Consider the following 23,313-nt stretch of genomic DNA (forward strand, 5'->3'; position numbering starts at 1 on the left):
CAACTTGACTAATTTTATACGTAGTTCTGTCAATTGCTGAGAGAAGGGTGTTCGAGTCTGCAACTCCTGATGTAGAATTGTCAATTTTTTATTGTCAATTTTCTCATATATTTTGAAGTTCTGTTATTAGATTCATATACATTTATAATTGTTATTTTTTTATATGAAATGGCCCTCTTTATTGCTGGTAGTATTTTTTGTCTTGAAAAGGACATCACTGGATATTAAGATATTCATTATTCACTATTAATATATTCACTGGCTACCTCAGTTTCCTTATGCTTATTGTTTTCATGATATATCTTTCCCCATCCACTTTCAATCAGTGTTTTAAATAATGCATTTCTTTTAGTCAGATATAAAACTGTCCTGTTCATCCTACCTTCATTTCTAACAATCTCTGCATTTTAGCGGAGTCATCTTAGGTACTTTGTTTACCTTTTGTGGGGTTTGCTGAGTTTCTTGAATGTGTAAATTTATATCTTTCACTAACTCTGGTAAAATTTGGATCATTATTTCTTAAAACATATTTTTCCTATCTCAGTCTCTCTTTCCCCTTCTTCTGGGACTCCAATTATATATATGTGATTTTTGGATATTATCCTAAATATTACTGATGCCCTTTGCAATTTTTCCCCCAAATATTTTTTCTTTCTGTTGTTCAGATTATGTCATTTCTATGGATCTGTCTTCAGATTCATTGACTCCTTCTTTTGGCGTCTCTAATCTGCTATTATGTTCAGCCGTTGAATTTTTAACTTAAGCTATTGTGTTTTTTAGTTCTAAAATTTTCATTTGGTTCTTTACATAGTTAATATTCTTCTGTTGCTATTTTCTGTTTTTTTTTATTCATTACATGAGTATTTTCTATTATGTCTTGAGTATAGTAATAAGAGCTGCATTAAATCCTTGTCTGATAATTCCAATGTCAGAGTCATCTTGGATTGGTCTTCATTTATGGTCTCTTCTCTTGCATTTGGGCTACATTTTCCCATTTTCTTCATACGTAGAATAATTTCAGATTGTAATTTGTACATTGTGATTAATATATTATTGATATTCTAAACTCTGTTTGCTTCTCCAAAGGGTATGGATTGATTGTTTTAGCAGTTAACTTGGCTTACTCAAACTTCAAGCTCTGTCTTCTCATACGAAGGGTAGCTGCTGAAGCTTGTTTATTTCTTTCTAGCCTTAGCTGGACTGCTTTGTGTCAGCCACGCTCACATGTCCTTATGGGGCCCAACGGAGATTTTGACAGAGTTTATACACAGAATTTTGGAGCTCCCCCTCTGGCTCTTTATGTTCAGGAATATGCTCTCTTACTTTCCAGCTTCTGTTTGATGCCCCTGCTCCGTTATCTGTGTACTGTTGGTCACCCCAGTTCTCCCGTGTAGTTGCGTATTATATATGTCCCGAATTTACTTGTTTCTTTTTCTTCAGGAGGATTGTTCTGTTAGCTGTTAGTTGGCTATTACCTGAAGCAGAGCCTGGGTTTGCATTTTGAGTGTGAAGCTACCCTGATTGGCTGATAGATTGGATATCGGGGTAGAGGGGTGGGGTGTGAGCAAAAAAGCAGAATCAATGATGATTATTTCTTTTTGGTTTAAGCAGCTTGGCATATGGTTTTACTCATTTTTGTGAGAAAAAAGACTAGGGGAAGAGCATTTTGGGCTGGGGTAGAGAGGGTTTAGAAATATCAAACATGTGGTTAGATACTTAGAATTTGGAGCGCCAGGGGGAGAAGTGAGCCCTCGAGGTCCAGACTTACAGTGGAATTCAATTGCTGTTTCGAACTGTGGGACTGAATAGCTTAACCTAAGGAGGAAATAGCAGGTGAAAAAGGGGTGCCCTAGCACCATGCTCTGAGGCGCTTCAGTATTTAGAATCAAGCAGAGGAGAAAGAACTACCAAGGGAGACTAAGGGAGAGGAGCCAGGGGCAAACCTCTGCAGAGTAGAGATCACAGAAGTCAGGAAAGAAAGCTTCAAAGGAGACAGGACTGGCAACTGAGTTGGATGCTGCTGAGAAGCCAGTGAAGCCAAACACAGAGGAGAGACCTTCGATTGGGCACAGCGGAGGCCATCAGTGATGGTATTAGACCATCCCGCTGGAATGGTCGTGGGACAAACCAACGGGGGGTGAGAAAGCTGTGGACCAAAAGCGCTTGCTCTTAGGGTTCTCAGTCTTTCGGCTGCATGTGTACAGGGAGCTTTGTAAAGCAGAAGGGGACTACATGACCAGGGAATGTGTCTCACTGATGAGGACACTTGTGTTCTGCTGCAGGGGAGATTTTTCACCTTGAACTCAAGCCTCTGCCTGCTCAGGTTACCAGGACAACCTAACTGCCAGAATTAGAGGTGGCATGTTTTCTGTGTATGCTACAATAAGGATATCCTGTCTAGAGCTAATGGATAGTTGCCTGCATGTTCTTTAACTAGTGGTCTTACTGATAATGGAAAGCAAATTTTGAATCAGAGCCACAGACACTTGAGGCTTTTAATTTTCCTACTGAGTGTTGTGTTTGCTGTTGTGCAAGTTGGAGTTCAGGAGGCGCAAGGCTCTTAATGAAGCCAGTATTGTGGTTCAGAGTATGATTTGCCCAAGAAACTAGAATTTTCTGTATAGCCAGATTATTACAGGTCCTGAAAAACTTCCATAGAATCAGCATTTTTGAATCAGGTGTCAACCTGCTTTATAGGGCCCCTGAAACATAGACTTACGTTTCATTATACTTGTTTTCAAGGATAACAATTCCATGAAGGCTCAGTAGTCCTTGCATTTGTTCACATGTTTAGGCAGAAACACTGGCCTTTGGTTCACTAACAGTCTTATCTGTTTTACCCTAGCATTCTAGCATTAACCTTTGGACCTGCCTAAAACAAAACAACAAAAGAAGTCAACCAGGCCCAAATCCTGTGTTTTCCGGCTCTCCTTCGGGTTTTGGTGTCTGACGCTGGCGTTGCAGCATTCTGGCCTGCTGTTTGAACTCTTTAGCCCTGTTCTCCTGAATTAATTGAGGGTGCTTAAGCCAGGTGCTTTGGTTATGCCGACATTGCTAGATTGCTCCCTCATTCAAATAGTCGTTTCCTCTTGGATGAGGTATCAGCCTATCCCTGTCTGCCCGCTTTCTGTCAGTTTTTGTCTGTTCCAAGAAGACTATTCTCAGCCCTGGCAGTTCCAGACTTGTGACTCGCAGCCATCTCAGTGTAACACGGGTGATATGTCAGGGCAGTTAAGATGACCCTGGTCATTTCTCAGTATGTGACCCAGCTAGCTCTCATATGCCACCTCCCATACTCCTCTCCCTGCTGTTTCTTTCTCAGAAATTCTTACAGGATTTACGGATTTGGGTTTCAAAACTGTCAAACCCAGGCTGTAAAGGAAAACAGTAACTTTTATTTCTCTTCAGTTTACACTTTCTCCCATGGGATTCGTTAGCCCCACCTTGTATCATACAAAATAAAGAGCAGTCAGGTACTATGAAAGTCAGTAGAACAACTGGCTACCTGTTCGAAACATTTTTTCCCCCAAAAGTAAGTCATACGTAATAATTAGTCATTACATTGAAGGTCTTTGCTACAGTCTTCCTCCTAGCTCCATATTTCATCTGTGTTTGCATTCTCTTTTTGTCTTTTAGATTAAAAGTATTTCTGTAAATAAACAAAAACACTTCTCTGATCTAGGAGCTTCCGTTATCAGGTTAGAGTGATGGGGCCATTTCTACACAAAGCAAATATTTATAAAGAAGATTTTTTGATTGTGCCCATCTTAACACCAGTCATGTTACCTTCCCTAAGTTAGCAAAATATACTATTTGAAGTAAACTTTCTGTTAATACTTTTCCAGTGCAGATGAGGTTCCAGCCTGAAAAACCAGTGTTTTTATCTATGGGTTAATGCCTTTCCAAAATATTTAGTTGGTTTAAAAAAAAAAATCTCTTTGCAGGCATCCTGACAATGTATTTTTTTTTGGTTTTGTAACCCTGTAGGTTGAGAGAGAACGATCCCCATCATAACTCTTAGAACTGAATTACAGCCAAATTTAAATTATTTGTGCTTTGGAAAGGAGAATTGGCAAGGATGAATGGTCCATGGCTGATCTAGTGTAAGATAATTGTAACCATGGCAGTATTTGTTTCCTAATATTGTGTTTCTAAATTTAAGTGATGAGGATCGTCATAGGAAAAAATCCATTTGTAGGTTTCATATTGAATTTAAATTACTCCAACTTCATTATTACAAATTAGAAGTAGTTGTTTCCTGTGGAATGGCCGGTTCCATTAATTTGCATGATCTTGTGTGGCAGTGGCCTCTGCCAAGGCTAATAACATATTATAATTAATTAAGTTTCTAGGAAGACGTAGCCAAACAATAACTGTTATTTTTTTTTAATTTTTACTTATGTATTTTTAAAAGATTTTTGTTAAACTATAGCTAACGTACGATATTATATTATATTAGTTTCAGGTGTACACCATAGTTATGCAACATTTAACAATATCTTTTAAATTATCTAGATAAAAGAATATGAAAAGATTGATAATGAGAAAGATCGCCTTCATAGAAGTCGACAAATTTATGATACCTATATCATGAAAGAGCTGCTGTCTTGTTCACATGTGAGTATTTCTTTTTATTCTGTTTTTTTAGTTATATTTGTTACTATAGTTATATTTGAGACAACCTTCCGTGTTTCCAGAACAAAAGTAAAACAGGTGGAAGGTATTTAAAAATTAAACACTACTCATCCAGGATGGAACCCATTTCTCCTGTTTTGTCATTTGTTTCCTGATCATTCTGATACAATATCTGTTGCTCCATATGCTCTTGGTATATTTCCAAAAGCAGATACTGTCACTGCAAAAACTGGTAAAATAAAGGAGCTAATTCAGACCAATGGAAGAAAGAGCTAGCTTCAATTTAGACTTTCTCAAGGAACTTAAGCTTCATTGTTTTAATTTAGCTATACTTTAACAATTAGACTAATCAGATATTGATAAATATAAACCTTAAGTGGTTTCTTTTTAAATTAATATGGAAGATTATAATTATTATGTTGTGTTCATTAATTGTTAAATAATGGTTGAAAATATTTTTTTTTCTTGTAAATAGAGAAACAGTTCAATTTGGTCATTAGAATAAAGTAGGTTCCTAGAAAATCACCATGAGTAAGTGGAATAAGTAGTAATAAAAATTTACCATTTAATCTCTACATTAAGACTGTTTTCCAAAGGAATAGCCTAACAGTCCTGGCCTGCTGTGTCCAGTACAGTAGCCACTAGCCACATGGGGCTGTTTAAATTTATTAAAATCAGAGGGAATTTAAAATTTAATTCCCCACTTCTTCATGCACCACATTTCAAGTGCCCAGCAGCCAGCCACCTGTGGCTTAGTGGCTCCTGTATCAGGCAGCTCAGATCCACAATGTTTCTGTCAGAAAGTTCGGTGGGACGGCATTGGCCACGATAACAGTGTGTTTTAGTGTATTTAGTGTTCTGTATTTATTGTGTTTGCAGTTCTTACTGACATTTGAATTACTGGGGTGGCTGAAGACGACACCTCTTGTAGCATAATTGTGTTACTGTTCTTTGGACCCACCTACCTTGCAGTAGAAAGAATTTCTGAGCTAGAGCTAATCCTCGGTGCCCCGTGCCTTGCTCGGGAGCCGTTGAACCTTGGAAAATGCCAGATGTTCACTGCGAAAGCCTCTGTAAACTTAGTTTCCAGAGCAATGTAGAGGGTTTTTAGCAGTGCGATGTGCTTTTTAGGCTTTTCTTCTTCTTGTTCATTATGGAGGGAGACGTAATTTGAAGTTTTAGGGGAGGAGAGAATTTGTAATTCTTGTCAGCGTAGGTCTTTTAGAACCAATTCCCCCTCTGTTGTGGTTATAGCAGGACTTTCCTTAAGCTAAAACCTTTTACCTCCCTGGTTTAGCTCTATAATCCTGGCATTTAATTCTTAGGTGTGTTTTCGTGCATTTATTTTTCTCTTATATAGAAATTTTAATTTTGTAGAAATTTTACATTTTTAGGACCCTGTTATCAACTAATCGAGGGATGCAATAAGTAAGGTGATGATAAGATCCTTTACATTTTTTTTTTTTTAATCACAGTAATCTTGAACCCTTGTGGGATAAGATATGTCAGTCAGCTACCCCCCACGCTCATCAGCCCTCTAAGAATGTGTCCGTAAGAACTCTGGAAGCTCAGAGGAACAAGCATTTGTTCAGCTTGCCCACAAATATCCAACAGATCTTTAAAGAATGCATGTTAATATAATCACCACAGGTTACTGTTTAGTAATTGTTGTGTTAAATAATACGTTGTACTATTGTACAATATACAGCGGTTTGTTATGTTTTATAATTGTTGAAAAAAGTATTGCTTTTGATTTTTAAAAGCCATTCTCAAAGCAGACGGTAGAACATGTGCAAAGTCATCTATCCAAGAATCAAGTAACATCAACTCTTTTTCAGGTAAGATAAGATTATTTCCAAATAAATATATCTAATTTGCTTAACAGTTGGACTTGGTGGCATTGTCTTTGCATGGGTGTAGGTTCTGGAGGACTCGATCTATGGAAGACTCTTCTTCTCTGGAAGTTCATCTGGAACAATTGAAGTTTAGTATTGCCTGTCATCTCGTTGAAATGTGCTCTTCTACCAACATTGTTCATAACTTCTTTCCCGAAAAAGTTCACTAGCGCTTTCTAGTAACATTATTTTCGAAAAACCAATGAAGACAAAACATCGGAGGACAAAGCCTTTCCCCTTTTGACGTCCCAGGCACCTGTGATAGGTGGGGAACTTCCCATGGTTTATTTTGTGGCAGTAGAGGTGTTGAGTCTCCCGGTAATCATCACCCAGACGACACAGGTTCGTTTTCAAGAATCAAGAGCAAATGTTTGGAGGAACTGGATTTTACCTTGGCTCCTTGGGTCTTGAGCACAACACGGCCAATGCATTGAAATTACAAGGCTTGGAAAACTCAGTCAACAACGAAGGGGACTGTGTGTTTGCTGCTCTTTTCATGTACTGGGTTTTCTTCTTTCCAAAGCCCTTTCCATCCTATGTGTTTTCTGTAGAGGTAGCCATTTGCAAGGACATGGTAAAATTTTCAAATGGAAAAGATACTTTTTCATGTTTGTGAATGATAAGAAACATGAAAAAAAATGCCATTGAGTAATGTAATGATTTTCATAAATGAAAGAGTTAATTTATCCTGTTTTGGATGACTCTGTCACTTACAGAGAGACAAACTGACTTATATGTTGGTGCCTCACGATAGGATTTATGTATGCAAAATGAATTTGATTATTTTATGTAGAGGAAATACTCATTTGTCTCTTAAAACATTTGGATACAGGAACAAATTGAGTGTTACTTTCCTGCCAAAATCATTAGATGGACTTTTCTTAAACTGTAGGACCTTTCTGTGTAGTCTAGTTGGTTAAAAGCTGGCTCTGAAATTCATTGAGCTGGGCTTAGATTCATTAAACCTGGGCAAGCTACTGCACCTTCCCTAACTCCAGTTTTCTCCCCTGCGAGGTGGGGGTGACAGTGGGCTCCCCCTTAGAAGGGGTCCCGAGGACTCAGTGAGAAAGGTACATGTGAGTTGCTTTGCACTCGGCCGCACTATCATGTGCGCCGTAAATGTCAGCTGTAATCAAATACCTGACATTCAAAAGTGCACTGTGAATATCTGCATTTTGTTGTCTCCGTGATACTTTAGTGTCAGAATTTCAGTTTTCAGTTGACTTTGACATGGTTCATAGATAGTCTTATTGTTAGTTACATTTAACATTGCTAAATCATACCTCACAACATGGATTTTACAATTCTGATTTTAGCTTTTCTCGAAGAAGCATAAGTAACATTAAAAAAGAGTTCCAGGTGAGACGCATACAAAGACCACCAAAATTCTTTTCATGCCTTCAAAGAACACCCATTTTAAAATTACTACTTAGTATGTCTTATAAAAATGCTTTCCTGATTTGTTCATAAAAAACAAAAAAGAAAATAATGCCCTGGGAAAATAGATATAGAATGGATGGTGTTCTTATTTCAAAGGTAAAGGAAGTACTCATTATTACATTGGTTAAAATGAAGAGCGTATTAGTGTAATTCAGTGTAACATGTACCATCAGAGCATATTGATAAAAGTATAGTTAGAAGTTACGCGTTTGGATGCCCTGTGTATAGAGGGACATTAAAGTTGGTTGACATTCTTTGAGTTGAAATTATTTTCCCCCAGCTTTACTGAAGTATAATTGACAAATAAAAATTGTATATAGTTTAAGGTGGACAGCTTAACGATATACATACGCATTGTGATGTGATTACCACAATCAAGCTCGTTAACAATTCCGTCCCCTCTGGTAGTTACATTTTTGTGAGTGTGGTGAGAACACTGAAGATCAACTCTCTTAGCAGATTTCAAGTAGGCAATACAGTGTCGTTAACTGTAGTCAGAACTTGTGCATCCTGTGTAAATGAAGCTTTGTACCCTTTGTCCCCTTTGTACCAACGTCTCCCCATTCCTCCCGCCTCTCAGCCCCCTGGTAACCACCATTCTGCCACCTGCTTTTATGAGTTTCACTTTTTTAGATTCCATATGTAAGTGAGACAACAGTATTTGTCTTTCTGTGTCTGGCTTATTTCACTTACCATAGTGTCCTTCAGGTTCATCTGTATTACCACAAATGGCAGGATTTCCATCTTTTTAAAGATTGAATAATATTCCTCTGTGTGTGTGTGTGTGTGTATGTGTGTGTGTGTCCATCCCACATTTTCTTTATCCCTTCTTCCATCGTTGGACACTTGGGTAGTTTCCAGGTCTTGACTATTGTGAATAATTCTGCAATGAACATGGGAGTGCAGCTCTCTCTTTGACGTCCCAATTTCATTTCTTTTGGATGTCTACCCAGAAGTGGGATTGTTGGATGATGTGGCAGTTCTATTTTTAAGTGTTTGCAAAGTCTCATACTGTTTTCCGTAGTGGCTGCCCCAGTGTACATTCCCACCAGCAGTGCACATGGGTTCCCTTTCTTCCCACATCCTCTTACCACTTCTCTCCTGTCTGTCTAATAATAGCCATCCTGACAGGTGGGAGTTGGCATCTCATTGTGGTTTTGATTCGCATTTCCTTGATGATTAGTGATGTTGAGTACCTTCAACATATGCCTGTTGGCCATTGGTATGTCTTCTTCTGAAAAATGTCTATTCAGGTTCTTAGACCACTTTTAAGTCAATTTATTTGGGTTTTTGTTGTTGTTGTTGTTGTTTGTTTTGTTATTACGTTGACTTTCTTTACTTTCTTTTTTTTTTTTTAACTTTTATTTATTTTAAGTGTGTTTTTCCAGAACCCATGAGCTCCAAATCAAGTAGTCGTTTCAATCTAGTTGTGGAGGGTGCAGCTCACAGTGGCCCATGTGGGGATCGAACCGGCAACCTTGTTGTTAAGAGCTCTAACCAACTGAGCTAACCGGCCACCTGTATGTTGAGTTTCTTATCTATTTGGATATTAACCCCTTATCATATATATGGTTTGCAAATATTTTTTCCCATTCTATAGGTTGCTTTTTTACTCTGTTGGTTGTTTCTTTGGCTGTGCAGAAGCTTTTTAGTTTGATGCAATTCACTTGTCTATTTTTGGTTTTGTTGCCTGAGCCTTTAGTGTCATGAACAAAAAATCATTGCCCAGGCCAATGTCAAGAAGCCTTTTCCCTTGTGTTTTCTTCTAGTAGTTGTACGGTTTCAGGTCTTCTGTTTAAGTCTTTAATTCATCTTGAGTCGACTTTGTGTATGGTGTGAGGTAAGGATCCAATTTCATTTTGCATATAGATACCAGTTTTACTAGAATTTATTGAAGAGACTTTCCTTTCCCCATGTGTATTCTTGACACCCTTGTCAAAACTCAGTTGACCATAGATATGTGGATTTATTTCTGGACGCTCTTTGTGTTCCATTGGTCTGTAATGTCTGTCTTTATGTCAGTACCATCCAATTTTGATTACTGTCGTTTTATAGTATATTTTGAAATCAGGAAGTATGATGCCTGAGTTGAAATTTCCTACCCAAGAAAAGAAGGGAGTGTAACAAAAATGCTCTGAAAGTAAATACACAATACTTTTTATTGAATTCTTTTTTGTTTGCAAAATTGACTTAGAAGTAAGTAATTGTATAGGCGTATTTTGGCGGCAAGGGTGGGGAGGAGTCCTGGGTTGTGCTAGGCTCTGTGCTTGGCTCTCAACATTCTTAATCTTATTAAATTCTCACAGTAGCCTTGAAAATTAGATATGACCATCCCATTTTACAGATTAAGTGAGGTGAAGTAGTTTGCTCAGATGCCACTGTTGAACTCTGGCTTTTGCACTGTTTACCTGGAATATTTTGTGATTCTTTCTGTTTCAAATAGCAGTGGATATGTTATATTTAGTGAAGAATTCCTAGTGACCTTTGTCTTTTATTTTATTAGCAGAAAGTATGGGATGTTTGATAAAATATGAAAAACTATTAATGAACATAATAGTTTTTATAAATAGAAACTCTATGATACATAAATTTAGCCTATTCATGGATTTTTGAACAGTTGCTCTGCAATCTTTCGATGTCTTTTGAACCTCTTGAGATGGATGGCCTTCAGGCTTTTGCATCTAGAGGACTTGGTTAAGATTGTCTGTGTCATTGTAGAATCACAGGATTTCAGAGTTGGGAAGAGTTTGAGCGAGAGAGAGTTCAGCTTCTCCTTTTACCAGGAAGGAACAATGTCCATTTGGTTTTAGTGACCAGTCCCAGTGTCCTTCCCACGACCACGGTACCCCTGGGAGGGGGTAGAGGCTGGCTGAGCCCCGAGTCTGTTTTCTGCTGCAGGAAGTGAGACTCCCAGAAGAGCTGTGGTTGTCTCACTACCTGTTTGGTTACTGTGGCTTTTGCAGACTTCCTGGTCTCATCACTTGCCTTGGACACTTTCTGATCTGGTCCTCGTTTCTTGCAAATTTTCAGAACGATGTGAGAACACACCGAAAACCCTAAATTTGCATCATTCAATGCGGAGTGTCAAGATATTTTCCAAAACGATCTAATTGACTCTGTACTGAACTGTGAAATGTTGACATTTGATATTTTTATAGTTTTGATTTAAAGTTCATCACATGGAAAATTAAAGTTGTGCCGTTTATTCAGTAATGTGCAGAGCGGCATGAAATTGAAGTAGATTGTTCATAGGGCAAGTGCCCTGCAGAAGCGAGTCAGGAGCCCTGGCCTTAACCTTTTCTTGGCATTAATTGATTTCAAGTTTGTTCTCCAAAATGTGTCACAATCCACAGAAAATAATGGCAGTATTTATATTTTAAGTAAATACAGTTAAGGTGCTACATTTTATTAAAATAATGATTGAAGTATACAAAATTTCCTATTGTTATTCTTCTTGAAAAACATAAAACTGTAGAAAAAATACATCTGCTTTCCTAAACTTCCTTCCTGGAACACTGAGCTCGTGGAGTCAAGTCAAACGCCACAGTCAGTGGCATGGAAGTATCATTTAACTATAGATGAACATCACAGCGAAGATGTGAAGCCCGGCTTAGCCATGAATTTGCTCAGAGACTTAGGGAATGCACCTGCCACAGCCCCATAGCCTCTTGGGTACCAAATAAGGATTGGGAGTAATTTGCCCTCACATCCCACCCCATCGTTACCTTTAGCTGTATGATTCCAAGAGGGAGAAAGTCAATAAGGAAAATACCTAATTTTAAAAAGTTTACCCGTGGGTCCCTTGGTTTTAGTCTTTAAAACTCAATGATAATGCTGATCATTTATAATAACCATAATTAATTGTGATTATATAATTATAGTAACTTACAGGGTGCACTGCATAACGTACAGGGCCTAGTACAAAATGAAACGGTGGGGCCTCTTGTTCAGAAATTGTGAAGAACTTCACAATGGCGACAGAGCACTAAACCAGCCCTGTGCCCTCTGAGCGTAAGCCCTGTGGGACCTCCCAGGGCGCACACCCACTGACCCACGAGTGATTCTTGTCATTTAAGAAGTGTCTGTGACCTGCAGTGAGCCGTGCTGGGCAGTGGGGACATAACGGTCAGCAGGACAGACTTGGCCTTCCCTTCATGCGAGGTGCCATCCCGTGGTGTAGATAACTGTTAACTAAACGATGATGATGAATCCGTTAGTGAAAATCGGACAGGTGCTGAGAAAGGCACGCACAAGATGCCGTGGGAGTGCGTACTTGGGAACCTCTCCTCGTCTAAGTCTCATCGGTCTGTGTTTGTCACTGTCATCCGTTCCTATTTATGCAGTGTGGAATTTCTTTTCCTTCCTTTCCAGCCATACATAGAAGAAATCTGTGAAAGTCTTCGCGGCGACATTTTTCAGAAATTTATGGAAAGGTATGACACTTTATGTATGTAAACACAACCTTCTTTTATGGAGATACATTTGACATATAACATATTAGCATGTAAATATGATATGATATGATGTAAAATCTTGTACCTCATTTAACTCAATAAGCGCTATCCTTAAAATATGTGTTAATTTATTCATTCACCAAGTATTTATTGACCCGGTACCATGTGCCAGGCTTTGTGTTAGGCTGTCTCCCTGGTACTCTGCATTATAATTTAGGACTTGCATATCTTAACATTCCTTTGACCTTTAGTTTCTTAGCTTCAAAATGATCTAAAATTTAAATAGACGAGGGAACCTCAATTTTAAAAGTGTCTTACTGGGATACCTTTGCTAATGTAAAGCACAAGTCTGTAATTTATCTACTAATAATTCATTTGTTTGGACTTCGAAATCGTGTCCCTCCAAGTGGGACAAGCCCGCGTCCAATTCTTTATGTAGTAGAATTTAAAGGTATAGGCTAATATATGTCTGTGGTCACATATATCATTCATATACGTAATAAAGATGTCCCTTTGGGTTACTCACGCTGTTCAGTGCATTTGTCATAGAAGATGCCGAAACGTTTCAGTGGTGCCCGTAAAAGTGTTGAGCTCGTCTGCCTTTCAGGCCCCTAGCAGTCCATATTTGAGTGTTCGTCACTGTTAGAATCAGCCTTTCTAAAACCGAATCTGCATCCACACTGACTGCTTTGCCCCATAAACTGGGCTGAGTTCTAGACAGTGGACATGAAGATGCCGTCTCATTGCCCGAGAAGCCTGCAGCTGTTCCCTAATTGCCCTTTAAGAACAAATGCTGCTTCATTAGTTTTTTTCTCCGCATGTTCACAGAACTAAAGTAATTTAGGGAAAAAAAAAAAAAAGAAAACGTTGTGTTATGGTTCTACCAGAGTTCAAGAGATAATTTTATCCTGGAGTGGAGTCAATATTTTGGGAAACTAACATGCGTCCAAGTGATGATATTTTTCTGAGGAGCAGCAGAAACTTGGCCCAAAAGCCGCGGAATCGAGGCTGGGATGCCGGCTCTGGGCTGACTCCGTGGCTGTTGGTTCTGAAATCCGACCTTTCCCATTGCAGGGTCAACCGAGCTTTCATGATCTTTGGGGGAGAGGGGAGAGATGGGGACCACAATTTAAATTGGAGAAGTTCAACCTGCGTGGCCCATTGTCTCCTACTGAGTGAGCCATTCACTGTCATTGTCACAGGAAATACAAGGGAAGCTGTTTGCATTTTAGGCAAGCTCACACAGCTGGATTTCGGGAAACACTTACCATTTTATGTAAATTAATTATTTTTATAGTCAATTTGTTTGTTTTTATACCTTTTTGGGTTCTTTTTATGTTAATACACTCTCACATTAGAATTTAAGAAATCCATTGTCAAACTAAGAGTTTTGAGCGTGGGATAGCCCGGAAATAGAACTCTGTGGCCATCAGTGTCCTCGGGACTGGCCACACTCTGAGGGCCTCACGGTTAAGCCATGGCTGGGTGGCCACAGGCAGTGTGATGACAGTGGGAAGTCATCCGCTGTGCAACGCCTCATCTCTGCCTCCTGACGGAGCAGGGATGCAGGGCTAAGTGCCAGGTAGCGCTCAGCCAGGAGGCAGGCTTTCCCTCTTCTCCATGAGGTTTCTGAGCCACGTTCAGGCAGTCCACTTCAACTGCTCAGCGGTCCAAAGCCCGAGTCACGGATTGGAGTTAAAAACCCTCTTCCAAACCCTCACTGTACCCCAGTCATTTCTGTTCCTTTCAACTTCTGACCCGCCCTCTGAGATCCTCGTAATTCGCCTGCACGGGTTCTGGCTGGCTGAGCCCACTGTTCTTGGGCCCGACTCTGTTCTCTGCCATGGTTTCTCTTCTCCCAAGAAGCGCCTATTCTGGTAAGTAGGTAGCGACTAGGAATAGTGCTCAGGGAATCCCGATGGGCACACGACTGAGTCTGGGCACCCAGGGGCCATCTCTGCTGCCTGAAGAACTTGTTACAACACACCCATATGTAATGGACAAAATGTGTATTTTGAGGGTATTCTTTTTGGGGGTGGGGGGTGTCGTATTATTTGGGGGCAGGATAGAGGGGGGGTGTTGGTTCTAGACTCTTCTCTTGACCAGTGGGGCACTTCTCTCCCCCAGGCTGTTAATCCTCCCCAGCTAGCGTGCTAACTTGTAAAATGTGCTAAATCACCACCCTCTGTCGCCAGCTCTGAACTTCAGAATCTGTGAGAAAAGAGAGTCTGCGTTAGCCCAACACACTACGTAAATTTCACAGACCCAGTCATGAACATACGAGTATAAATGTAGAGTACATCTCAATGTGGTTTTGCCTTCTGTACTCACCATACTTAAAAAAAAGAACAAAGAAACGAAAAACTGTTTGAAATAACTATCAGAAACTCTCAAAATGTAATTTTATTTTACCAGCCTCAGACATGTTAGGAGGAGGATCAATGAAACACCCCTTAAAAGCCATTTTAGATCGATTGATAAAAGATGCTATGTAATTACAAAGAGTTCTGCTTTTGATTTCCAATTTGATTATTAGCCTCTGAAATATTTTTAAAAGCTCCTTAGAAGGCATATTAAATGAAACCTCCAGGGGAACTGGGATATTTGGATGCCTTAAGACATTTTATTATAATGCTGATAATACCTATAACTTGCACTTCGTAAGAACTCTCTCCTTTCCATCCTTTCTTTCTTTCTTCATCATTCATTTATTCTTTCAAAGAACCCTGAACACTGTGCTCATGTGTGAGAAATCCTGCCGGGGCCTTAGATGAAAGCTAACAGTCACTGACAGTGTTCTTTGCTTTGAAGAACTATGCATTCAATGTAGAACACATTTTTTATTTTTTTTAATTTTAAAACAAAACACCATATAGATACATTTTTATTAAATAGATAGGGGGTAGATATTTTCATTACTTCATGGATGCAAAAAGCATTCATCAAGCCGGTGAGTAAGTTGTGGGAGCACTTCCCTGCAGTATGAGTTACGGCACCTTCTGATTCTAGTTGGAAGGTTCTTCTCCTACACTGTTTGTGTCATCGGGAGGCGATACTTGGCCTGGGTTCAAATCCTACTCCACCCCTTCTCTCACTGTGTGACCGTGGGCGAGCCTTGGTCTTCTCGGCTGTAAAATGGGGATTGTCATAGTACCTGTGCATGGAGTTGGTGGGAGGAGTAAACGAACCTCTAGAGCCTGGCACATCGGAGTGTTTGCTACTCTTATAATTATTCTCAAACATTAATTTCTTTTGTCATTGAGAACTTCACTGTCCAGTGTTATAGCCGCTAGCCACGTGTAGCTATTGAACACTTGCAATATGACTAGTCTGAATTAAGATGAGCTGTAAGTGCAGAATACACACTGGGTTTCAACGACTTAATATAAAAACAAGAATGTGGAATTTCTCATAATTAATCTTATACTGATTGCATGTTGAAATGATAATTTTTTGATATGATACATTTGGGTTAAATAAAATATTAAAATTGAATTACACATATGGCTCATATTATTCTGCTGTCGGACAGTGCTGATTCAGATCAAGATGTTACCATAATGACAGTTAAAGGAAAAACATGAAGTTTTTCATTTGAATCATAAAGCCACGAATACCGGTGAATGCTTTGTGAAAAAAATGTTTAAAAAAACTTACTGTATTTGAGAAGCAGCACAGCTGTAATGCAGTTCCAGTTTATCTTGTAATATTGTTCTTTAAATCCAGTTAATCTGATATTTAACTTTCCAGTAATTATTGATATTCTTTTTTTAGTGACAAGTTCACTAGATTTTGTCAGTGGAAAAACGTAGAATTAAATATCCATGTAAGTATCATGCTTTTCCTTCTTTCCTTTCTTTCTTTCTTTCTTTAAATAAAAACTTCCTCTGGCTTAACGTCGTGAGAAAATACTTGTACTCCCAAGGGTGACACATTGGCGAAACAGATGTGCTTCTTACAGCTTTATGTACGAAAAAGGCATCCTCCCATATCCAGCTGTAAACAAGTTGAATTTTAATTCTCTTTTTTCATATTCCTATAAGAATGTGTTTATTTATTTAAGAAAGGATATTTTAAGCAATAATTGACCCTTTAACAGAAGTAGTAAAAATCCAAATCTGTATAATGTAATTCCCATAGGCCCTTTCTTATCTTTCGCCATCCTGGAAAAGTTCCCTTTCTTTTCCTATTTTTAGGTATAATCATGTAATAAAAATGACGACATCTTTTCCTAAACCAAAGTTTCATCTTCTTCTTCTTTTAGTTTGAGAATGCTAAAAGCCATCGTCAAATACTGGCTACTTTCTAACATGTATTTCCCTAGCATTCCATCTTCTTTCAACTTTTCAATGTCAGTAATTCCGGGGCATAATCATTGCTTCACTTTTAGAATGTACGTTTGTTTGTTCAGCCTCTTTTACCTTCTCCTTTATGTCCTCCCTTCACATAGGTTTGCATTTGGGACAGAGAAATTATCAACTGGATTATTTATTTATTTATTTATTTATTTATTTATTTATTTATTTATTTTGAGTTTTTAACTTGAATGGTATTATTGGAAAAGGAGTTGGGGTATTTTTTGTTCTTATTTTGTTTCTTAACTTCCCATTTCATTCACACTTACTGGCAGGATTTAGAAGCAAGAGGCAATAACACACATTTTTAAAATCCCTTCTGTCTTCTGCTGTGGATCCTCCTTATGCTGTGCTCCTCCAGGCGGCTTGGTTCCCTCATGTCCCGTGGCCCCTAAGCATCAAGTATAAAGCCTATGGGCCAGACACCCCCACCTGGCTGTGGGCCTGATGTTGTTAGGGCTGTTTGCGGCAACCTTCGAGAATCTGACCCTGGATTCGCCAGGATATGTAAACTAGTAGGCATTTGCTGTTGTCCGACAGCCTCTCACCAGGACCGTGGGATGGTCTGTCTGCCTTTGCACCGTCTGATGCTATGACAACTCCGCGTGAAGCCTGGCATTGCCGAGATATTGACAAAAGGCCGGTGCCTCTGCATAAAGCCTCTTTATATCTCCCTTAGTCGTGTTGCTTGCTCACATGCCCAGGGTGAGTCCTCTAGTCACTGATGTTATTGATAAAAAATCCACGTGGCCAGCATCTGTTGGGTTTTCTGATCATATGGCCCACTCTTATGAAAACACAGACGCCCTTGATGTAGACTTATTTTTGTGCCATGATCATTCCTGGAATTGGCCGAGCTGTTCTCAAATGTTAGACTTCAGAGTAGCTGAAGTTGTTTTTCATTTTGACTAGAAATTTCACAATCACTTCTTTTCAAAGGGTGCATCTTGTAATCTAAGATTTATGAGATTGGAAAAGCAATCTGACTTGGCTCCCAGTTTGTTATCCTCCCATTTGCCTCCATTTTGTGCAGATTGGGGGGTGGAACAGGAGGAAGTTCTAGAAAATTTTGCTACCTTGTGCATCTCATCTCTCAGTTTGAAGAAATAGTCATGGAAAAGGCAGATCTACATCAAAGCTGCCATTTCAATAACTTGTATATGTTTTGCATGGGAAAAAATCTTCACAACATAAGTTTTATGCAATTGTATGTTTCCATTTTGTATTTTGAATTCACAGTTGACCATGAATGATTTCAGCGTCCACAGGATCATTGGGCGAGGAGGCTTTGGTGAAGTATATGGTTGCAGGAAAGCAGACACTGGAAAAATGTAAGCTTTCTGCGCTCATACATTTTGCTGGGCACATTAAGAGGATTTTATGTTCACATCCAAAGACAATTCCTGCAGAGGTTCATGGAAGCCCATGATCTCGCTCCTGAAGTAGCTTACCTCAGAAAGAAATAGACATTCTCTTCTAAATAGTGACCCTCCCACAATTAGGCATGTGTGGTTTTAGATGACGTGGCTTCCATAGATGAAAAGCCGGGGTGCTGATGAGAAGCGTGGATGCCCTATTTGGAGGGTCGGAATTGTGGGGCTCCATCACTCATCTCAGTCCCTTGTCTCATGGGAGGGGGGTGTGGGGCATCAGGTGCACCTGAGCCAGGGGTAAGGGTCTTCTGGAAAGTGAATGGTGGAGGTACTAAGTGTAGGGAAAAGTTTTATTAATACAGAAGCAGTTTAAGTGAACACATTTCTGAAAGCGAAAGAAAATGGAAAAGGATGATTTGATAGACCCAGGCTACAAGTTTGATGGAGTGACAGGCGTGTTAGAACAGTGGGCAAGGTGGAATCGTCTGTGAAGCTAGTTTATAAAATCATTGAGTCCATGTCCCAAGGAGGAATTGAGGTCACCTGATTCAGTGCACACTTCCCCCTGCTGCCCCAGCATCCTCTGCAGCTTGTCACTCAGCCTCTGCCTGAGTCCGTGCTGGAATTGGGCACTGACAGTTTTGCTAAGCAGTCTTTCCTGTTTTCAGACTGGTCCAGTAGTTGGCATGTTTTTTTATTATTTGGGGGCTGAAACTGACCTTCACTAATCTGTGCCCGTCGTCGTTCTTTCTGCTTTGGGGCCCTGTGCAAAGTGAGCCCAGTGCCTGGCCCCGAGGTGTCTGAAGCCTGGCCTCGTGCTGAGACAGCGTAGCCTAGTGATCTGGAGTGGGGTCCTGGTGTCAGGTGGCTCGATCAGCTTCAGCTTCCACACTTCCTGGCTTGGGCAGGATTTGTGCCTCTCTGAGCCTCCACGTCTTAGTCTGTATGTAAAGTAGGGATAATAAAAGTGCCTACCTTGTTGTAAGAATTAAATGAGATAATATGTTGTGAAACAGAGTTCTCTTAGGACAACGTTCTTCCCCATTCTGGACTCGCCCAGTACATGGATCCTAAATGATATACTTTACTTGTTGCTTGTTACATTTCGCTAAATTTATTAGTTTTACTTCATCATTGCAGCTTGTTGAGATAGTTGGAATATCTAGTCTGTTACATGATGTTGTAGAAATAAATAATATCAATTTGTCTCTTCATATACATTTATTATTTTACCTGACTCTTACATATAGTAGAATGTCTGTCATTTTACGTTTGTCTGACGCTTTTCTCATAGTTAGGTTGAGGTTATGGGCTCTCGGAAGGAAGACTCTAGAGGTAAAAGGCCATTCTCATCACATCATATCATATCAAGAGTACCTGTTATTAAAGTGATGTATCACTTGGCGTTGACCTTGATCACTTGGCCAAGGTCGTGTTATCAGCCTTCTTCGCTGTGAAGTTCCTCTCCCCTTTCTCCTCCATGCTGCACTCTTTGAAGGGAAGTCACTGCACAGCCCCCACCTAAGGAGCGGGGCCCTTATGCTCCACCTCCTGGAGGGGGAAGTTGATTTTTTTTCTTCATGTGTCCAAAATAAGGATTTTTTTTGCATGGCACTTAGGTGCCATTTTACTTCATTTGAACACTGTCCAAATCTTTAGAAGCTTTCCCCAGTATGGTGTGTATTGTTAAAAATCAGTCTAGATATATTTTCAGTGTCTATTTTTCAGCAATATTTATGTTTCCAGGTATGCAATGAAATGCTTAGATAAGAAGAGGATCAAGATGAAACAAGGAGAAACATTAGCCTTAAATGAAAGGATTATGTTGTCGCTTGTGAGTACAGGGGTAAGTATTCAATTTTGAACATTACTTTTTTTTGGTGTTTGTTTTATATCAGGACAATTGGACAATTTATGTAAAACGCAGACTTTTTTTCTGGTGAATTATGGGGCTAACAGTTTTTGGGTAGGTTAGAATTTGTAGCAGGGAACAGTAGCACTTAGTTAATATAAATCATGTGCAGTTCACACATTATCTCTGTTTGATTTGAGAGTTGGAAAAGTGCTAGCAACCATTGCTAGGCACACCCGTGACTTCTCCCTTTAGTACTTAGTATTTATGATTTCCTTCTTTGCGGAATATGGTTGGAGAGAAGGCTGGCAAATAATCCTAACAACAATGAAAAAAAAAAACAACAAAAAAGAAACCACTTGAGTATAGTTAAGAATTGACTGCATAACTGAGAAGGACTAACCCAGAGAGAAAAAGTAAGAAAGTCGCTCCTATCCTTCAAATACAAATAGAGAGGAAGGAACTGGGGTTAGTCCTCTTTGAAGTGTCCCCTTGGGGTTATCCCCGGTCACCCCATCAGTGTTTCCTCTGAAGGTGACTTTATCTTTTCAGCCCTTGCTACTTTTTACCTGCTGTGGACTTGGGTCATTTCCGTTTCCAGGACTATGTCTCTCCCTGTTGGATGTTTTATTTGTATGTCAAGCTAGCATATTTAGCTCAGCATGTGGAAAAACAAACTTTGATCCTGTGTCTTCTTTCTTTGCAAAACAGCATCCCATTCTGATTTCTTTTCTGTTAGTGGCATTCCCTAGTATCAAAGCCCTGGCTTTTATTTATTTGGACAGATGTATATAAAAACACATGCAGAAAAACTCACAGTCCCAGAAACCTGGGCAGGCCAGTGTACCAGTGGGCCCGTCATCCGGTGTTTGAGAACGTCAGGGAGTTGGGGGGAGGAAAGGAATGTCACGAGCATGGTAATGCTGTGTAGCTCACATGTGATTTCAATGGTAAACACGGAGCCGGGAAGATTTATATGCACTGAGATATGTAGGGGCCTCCAGATATCATGGCTGGGTTCATCTTCACCCAAAGGATTTGAAAGAATCAAATTTTCATCATGAATCAAAGAATCCCTTTTGTCGAGTAAGCAAGGAACCAGAGACTCAGAGAGGTTAATTTCTTTACCAAAGCCTCTGGCCTCCCTAGGACGCTCCCCGTGTTCCTGTCTCATCATCACTTTATGGGTTCTGTGTTTTTGTTCATCACCAACTTTTACTGCATTGTGGTTCATATTATGATTCTAGCATTAGTTTTAATGATTCTAGAAGGGCTATCTGCTGTTGCAGCAAAAGAATATCATAATTCAGCTCGACTCTAACAAATGAAAATGCCATAGCTGTAAATAATTTCTAATTATGCGCCTCCACCTCCTAACATATGGACGTTAAGCATTTCATATAAGAGTTATTATCCCGTGTGCGCGACCAAGTTTTCAGCTGATTGGAATGGAAACCGAACAGCCTGTTCACTGTATTGGAATCAGAATGAGTGGCATTGAATTTCAAGCGTGGGTGCAGGCTTACAACAGATTTTAAGGGGTTATTAAAGTATTAATTTTTAATGAGTTATCTCAAAGCCTTGGATGTTTATTCTCAAGAAAGCCGTATGGAAAACAGTTTTTGGTGTTGGAAAATTATCCGTACAATTTTCATGTAGCGTTTTAATACTTATTTTATACAGGTGAGGGGGAAGGTGGTTAAGCCGTTGTGCAGTTCCTCACTAGTTTACCCCTAAGGGGATACATTTTAAATATTGGGTTATACTGGGCTACTGTTTTGAACTAATTTAAAAGAATTGTTTATATTTTTCCTTCAAATATCAAAATGATTTAGGTTTTTTTTTTCCATATAAATATATAATTTAACCAAAAGAGTTGTAGTAAAGTTATTTGGAATTATTTTTGCTGATCAGATGCCACCGTTGACAGATTTTTAGTAATCTTCAGCTTAAAATTGCCTCATTAGGGTAAACTTTTAGATCAACCTTTTTTAACATGATTTCCTGGGGTGGTTGGTATGCAGCTGAACTGCAGTCAGTCTTCATAGTTGTTTTACTAGAAATTTTTTCCCTTTCAATGTCATATTGAGTATTCGCATCCATCATTCCCCAAAGAGACAGTGGGAAGCACTGCTCCTACTTAGACTCTGTAATTCTTGGGTAGCAGCAGGGGAAATGTGCGCGTTTGAGAACCAGGGTCAATGTGTCCGTAGCTGGGAGCAGCAGTTGGCACCTTCATTAAGGGAGTCTCTTGGTGGTGATCAGCTGTGTTCTTCCTTCATTCCTTTGAGGGCCTAGGTTGGGCCAGGTACTCTACTACAAGGTGGGGGTTCCAAACTGTGACTTTGCTCCTTGCTTTTAGAGAGCTGCACAGAATGAGAGAAGGTGATAGTGTTCAGATAATCTCAGAAATGTTTAGATAATTGGAACGTGTGACGAGAGCTGTGAAGGACGGTACACGGCACTCGGAAGGCACGCCGCAGGGTGGAGGCGTCTCCCAGTGCCCCTCTGAAGTCGGAGGAGGGGCCCGCACGTGTCTGGTCCTGAGCGCAGAGGGTTTCCGGACTTCCAGAAACGCTGCACAGCTGGGGTCAGACGTGATGGGGCGAGGAGCACAAGATGACGCTGGAGAGAGAGAGGCAGACAGAGGCCAGCCCAGCCCAGCCCATAAAGCGCTTTGCGGGCTGACATTGAAGCTTTTAAAAAAAAAATCGTACAGCATTTGGAAACAAAATGCGTGAAGTAGGAAGATAGCACGATACACTGTGTAGTTTGAGAAGACCCCTCTGACTGCCATGTGGAGAACTTTCTTAAAGAAGCACTTCATGGTCTGTGCTGTCACAGTTTTATACCGAGTTCCTATAAAATGTGAGCTCTTTTGCTCACGATCGGTAGGAAATCGAAGACAGGTCTTAGCTGAGCAGCTTTGTTTATGGATCTACCTCTAAAAATTCCTTAGTTCTTATCTACCTTTATTTATCAGGATGACAGAACTTCTTAACCGTAACTGTGTTTAGAACTGTGTCAGCACCATTCATTGCAGTGCTGCCTGTTTGTTCGTGTCGTTCAGTCCTCGGTACTTTGTGTCTCGGAGTCCCCATGAGACTCTGTATGGATGCACTCAGCACCTGAGAGCTGAAGGATTACAGTCCATGAGTTCTGTAGAGGGCACCGAATCGTATCCCTTTCATGGAGGGATTTTATTTTACATTGCTATGGGGACCTTGCTTTTAGACGTAGCTTGATGTCGAGAGAACTCTGAAGAGGGTCAGGAAGCTTGGGACTTGAATCTTGACTGGCTAACAAATA

At 39.9% G+C, this 23,313-nt stretch overlaps 1 protein-coding gene across 5 annotated transcripts in view; it reads left to right on the forward strand.

Moving 5' to 3' along the window:
- Positions 1-23,313, forward strand: part of GRK3 (G protein-coupled receptor kinase 3) — a 122,277-nt gene that overhangs the window by 57,432 nt on the left and 41,532 nt on the right. For all 5 annotated transcript variants that reach the window (XR_004422060.1, XR_004422059.1, XM_033097314.1 and 2 more), the window contains 6 exons: positions 4,516-4,617; positions 6,399-6,473; positions 12,342-12,403; positions 16,199-16,250; positions 18,019-18,110; positions 19,899-19,998. Coding sequence is in view for 3 of the 5 variants with exons in the window: in XM_033097314.1 (XP_032953205.1) it covers positions 4,516-4,617; positions 6,399-6,473; positions 12,342-12,403; positions 16,199-16,250; positions 18,019-18,110; positions 19,899-19,998 (483 nt within the window). In the remaining 2 variants the exon portion in view is untranslated. The remainder of the gene's footprint in view (positions 1-4,515; positions 4,618-6,398; positions 6,474-12,341; positions 12,404-16,198; positions 16,251-18,018; positions 18,111-19,898; positions 19,999-23,313) is intronic.

Source organism: Rhinolophus ferrumequinum, chromosome 25, assembly GCF_004115265.2.
Source record: "Rhinolophus ferrumequinum isolate MPI-CBG mRhiFer1 chromosome 25, mRhiFer1_v1.p, whole genome shotgun sequence".
NCBI classification, from domain to species: Eukaryota; Metazoa; Chordata; class Mammalia; order Chiroptera; family Rhinolophidae; genus Rhinolophus; species Rhinolophus ferrumequinum.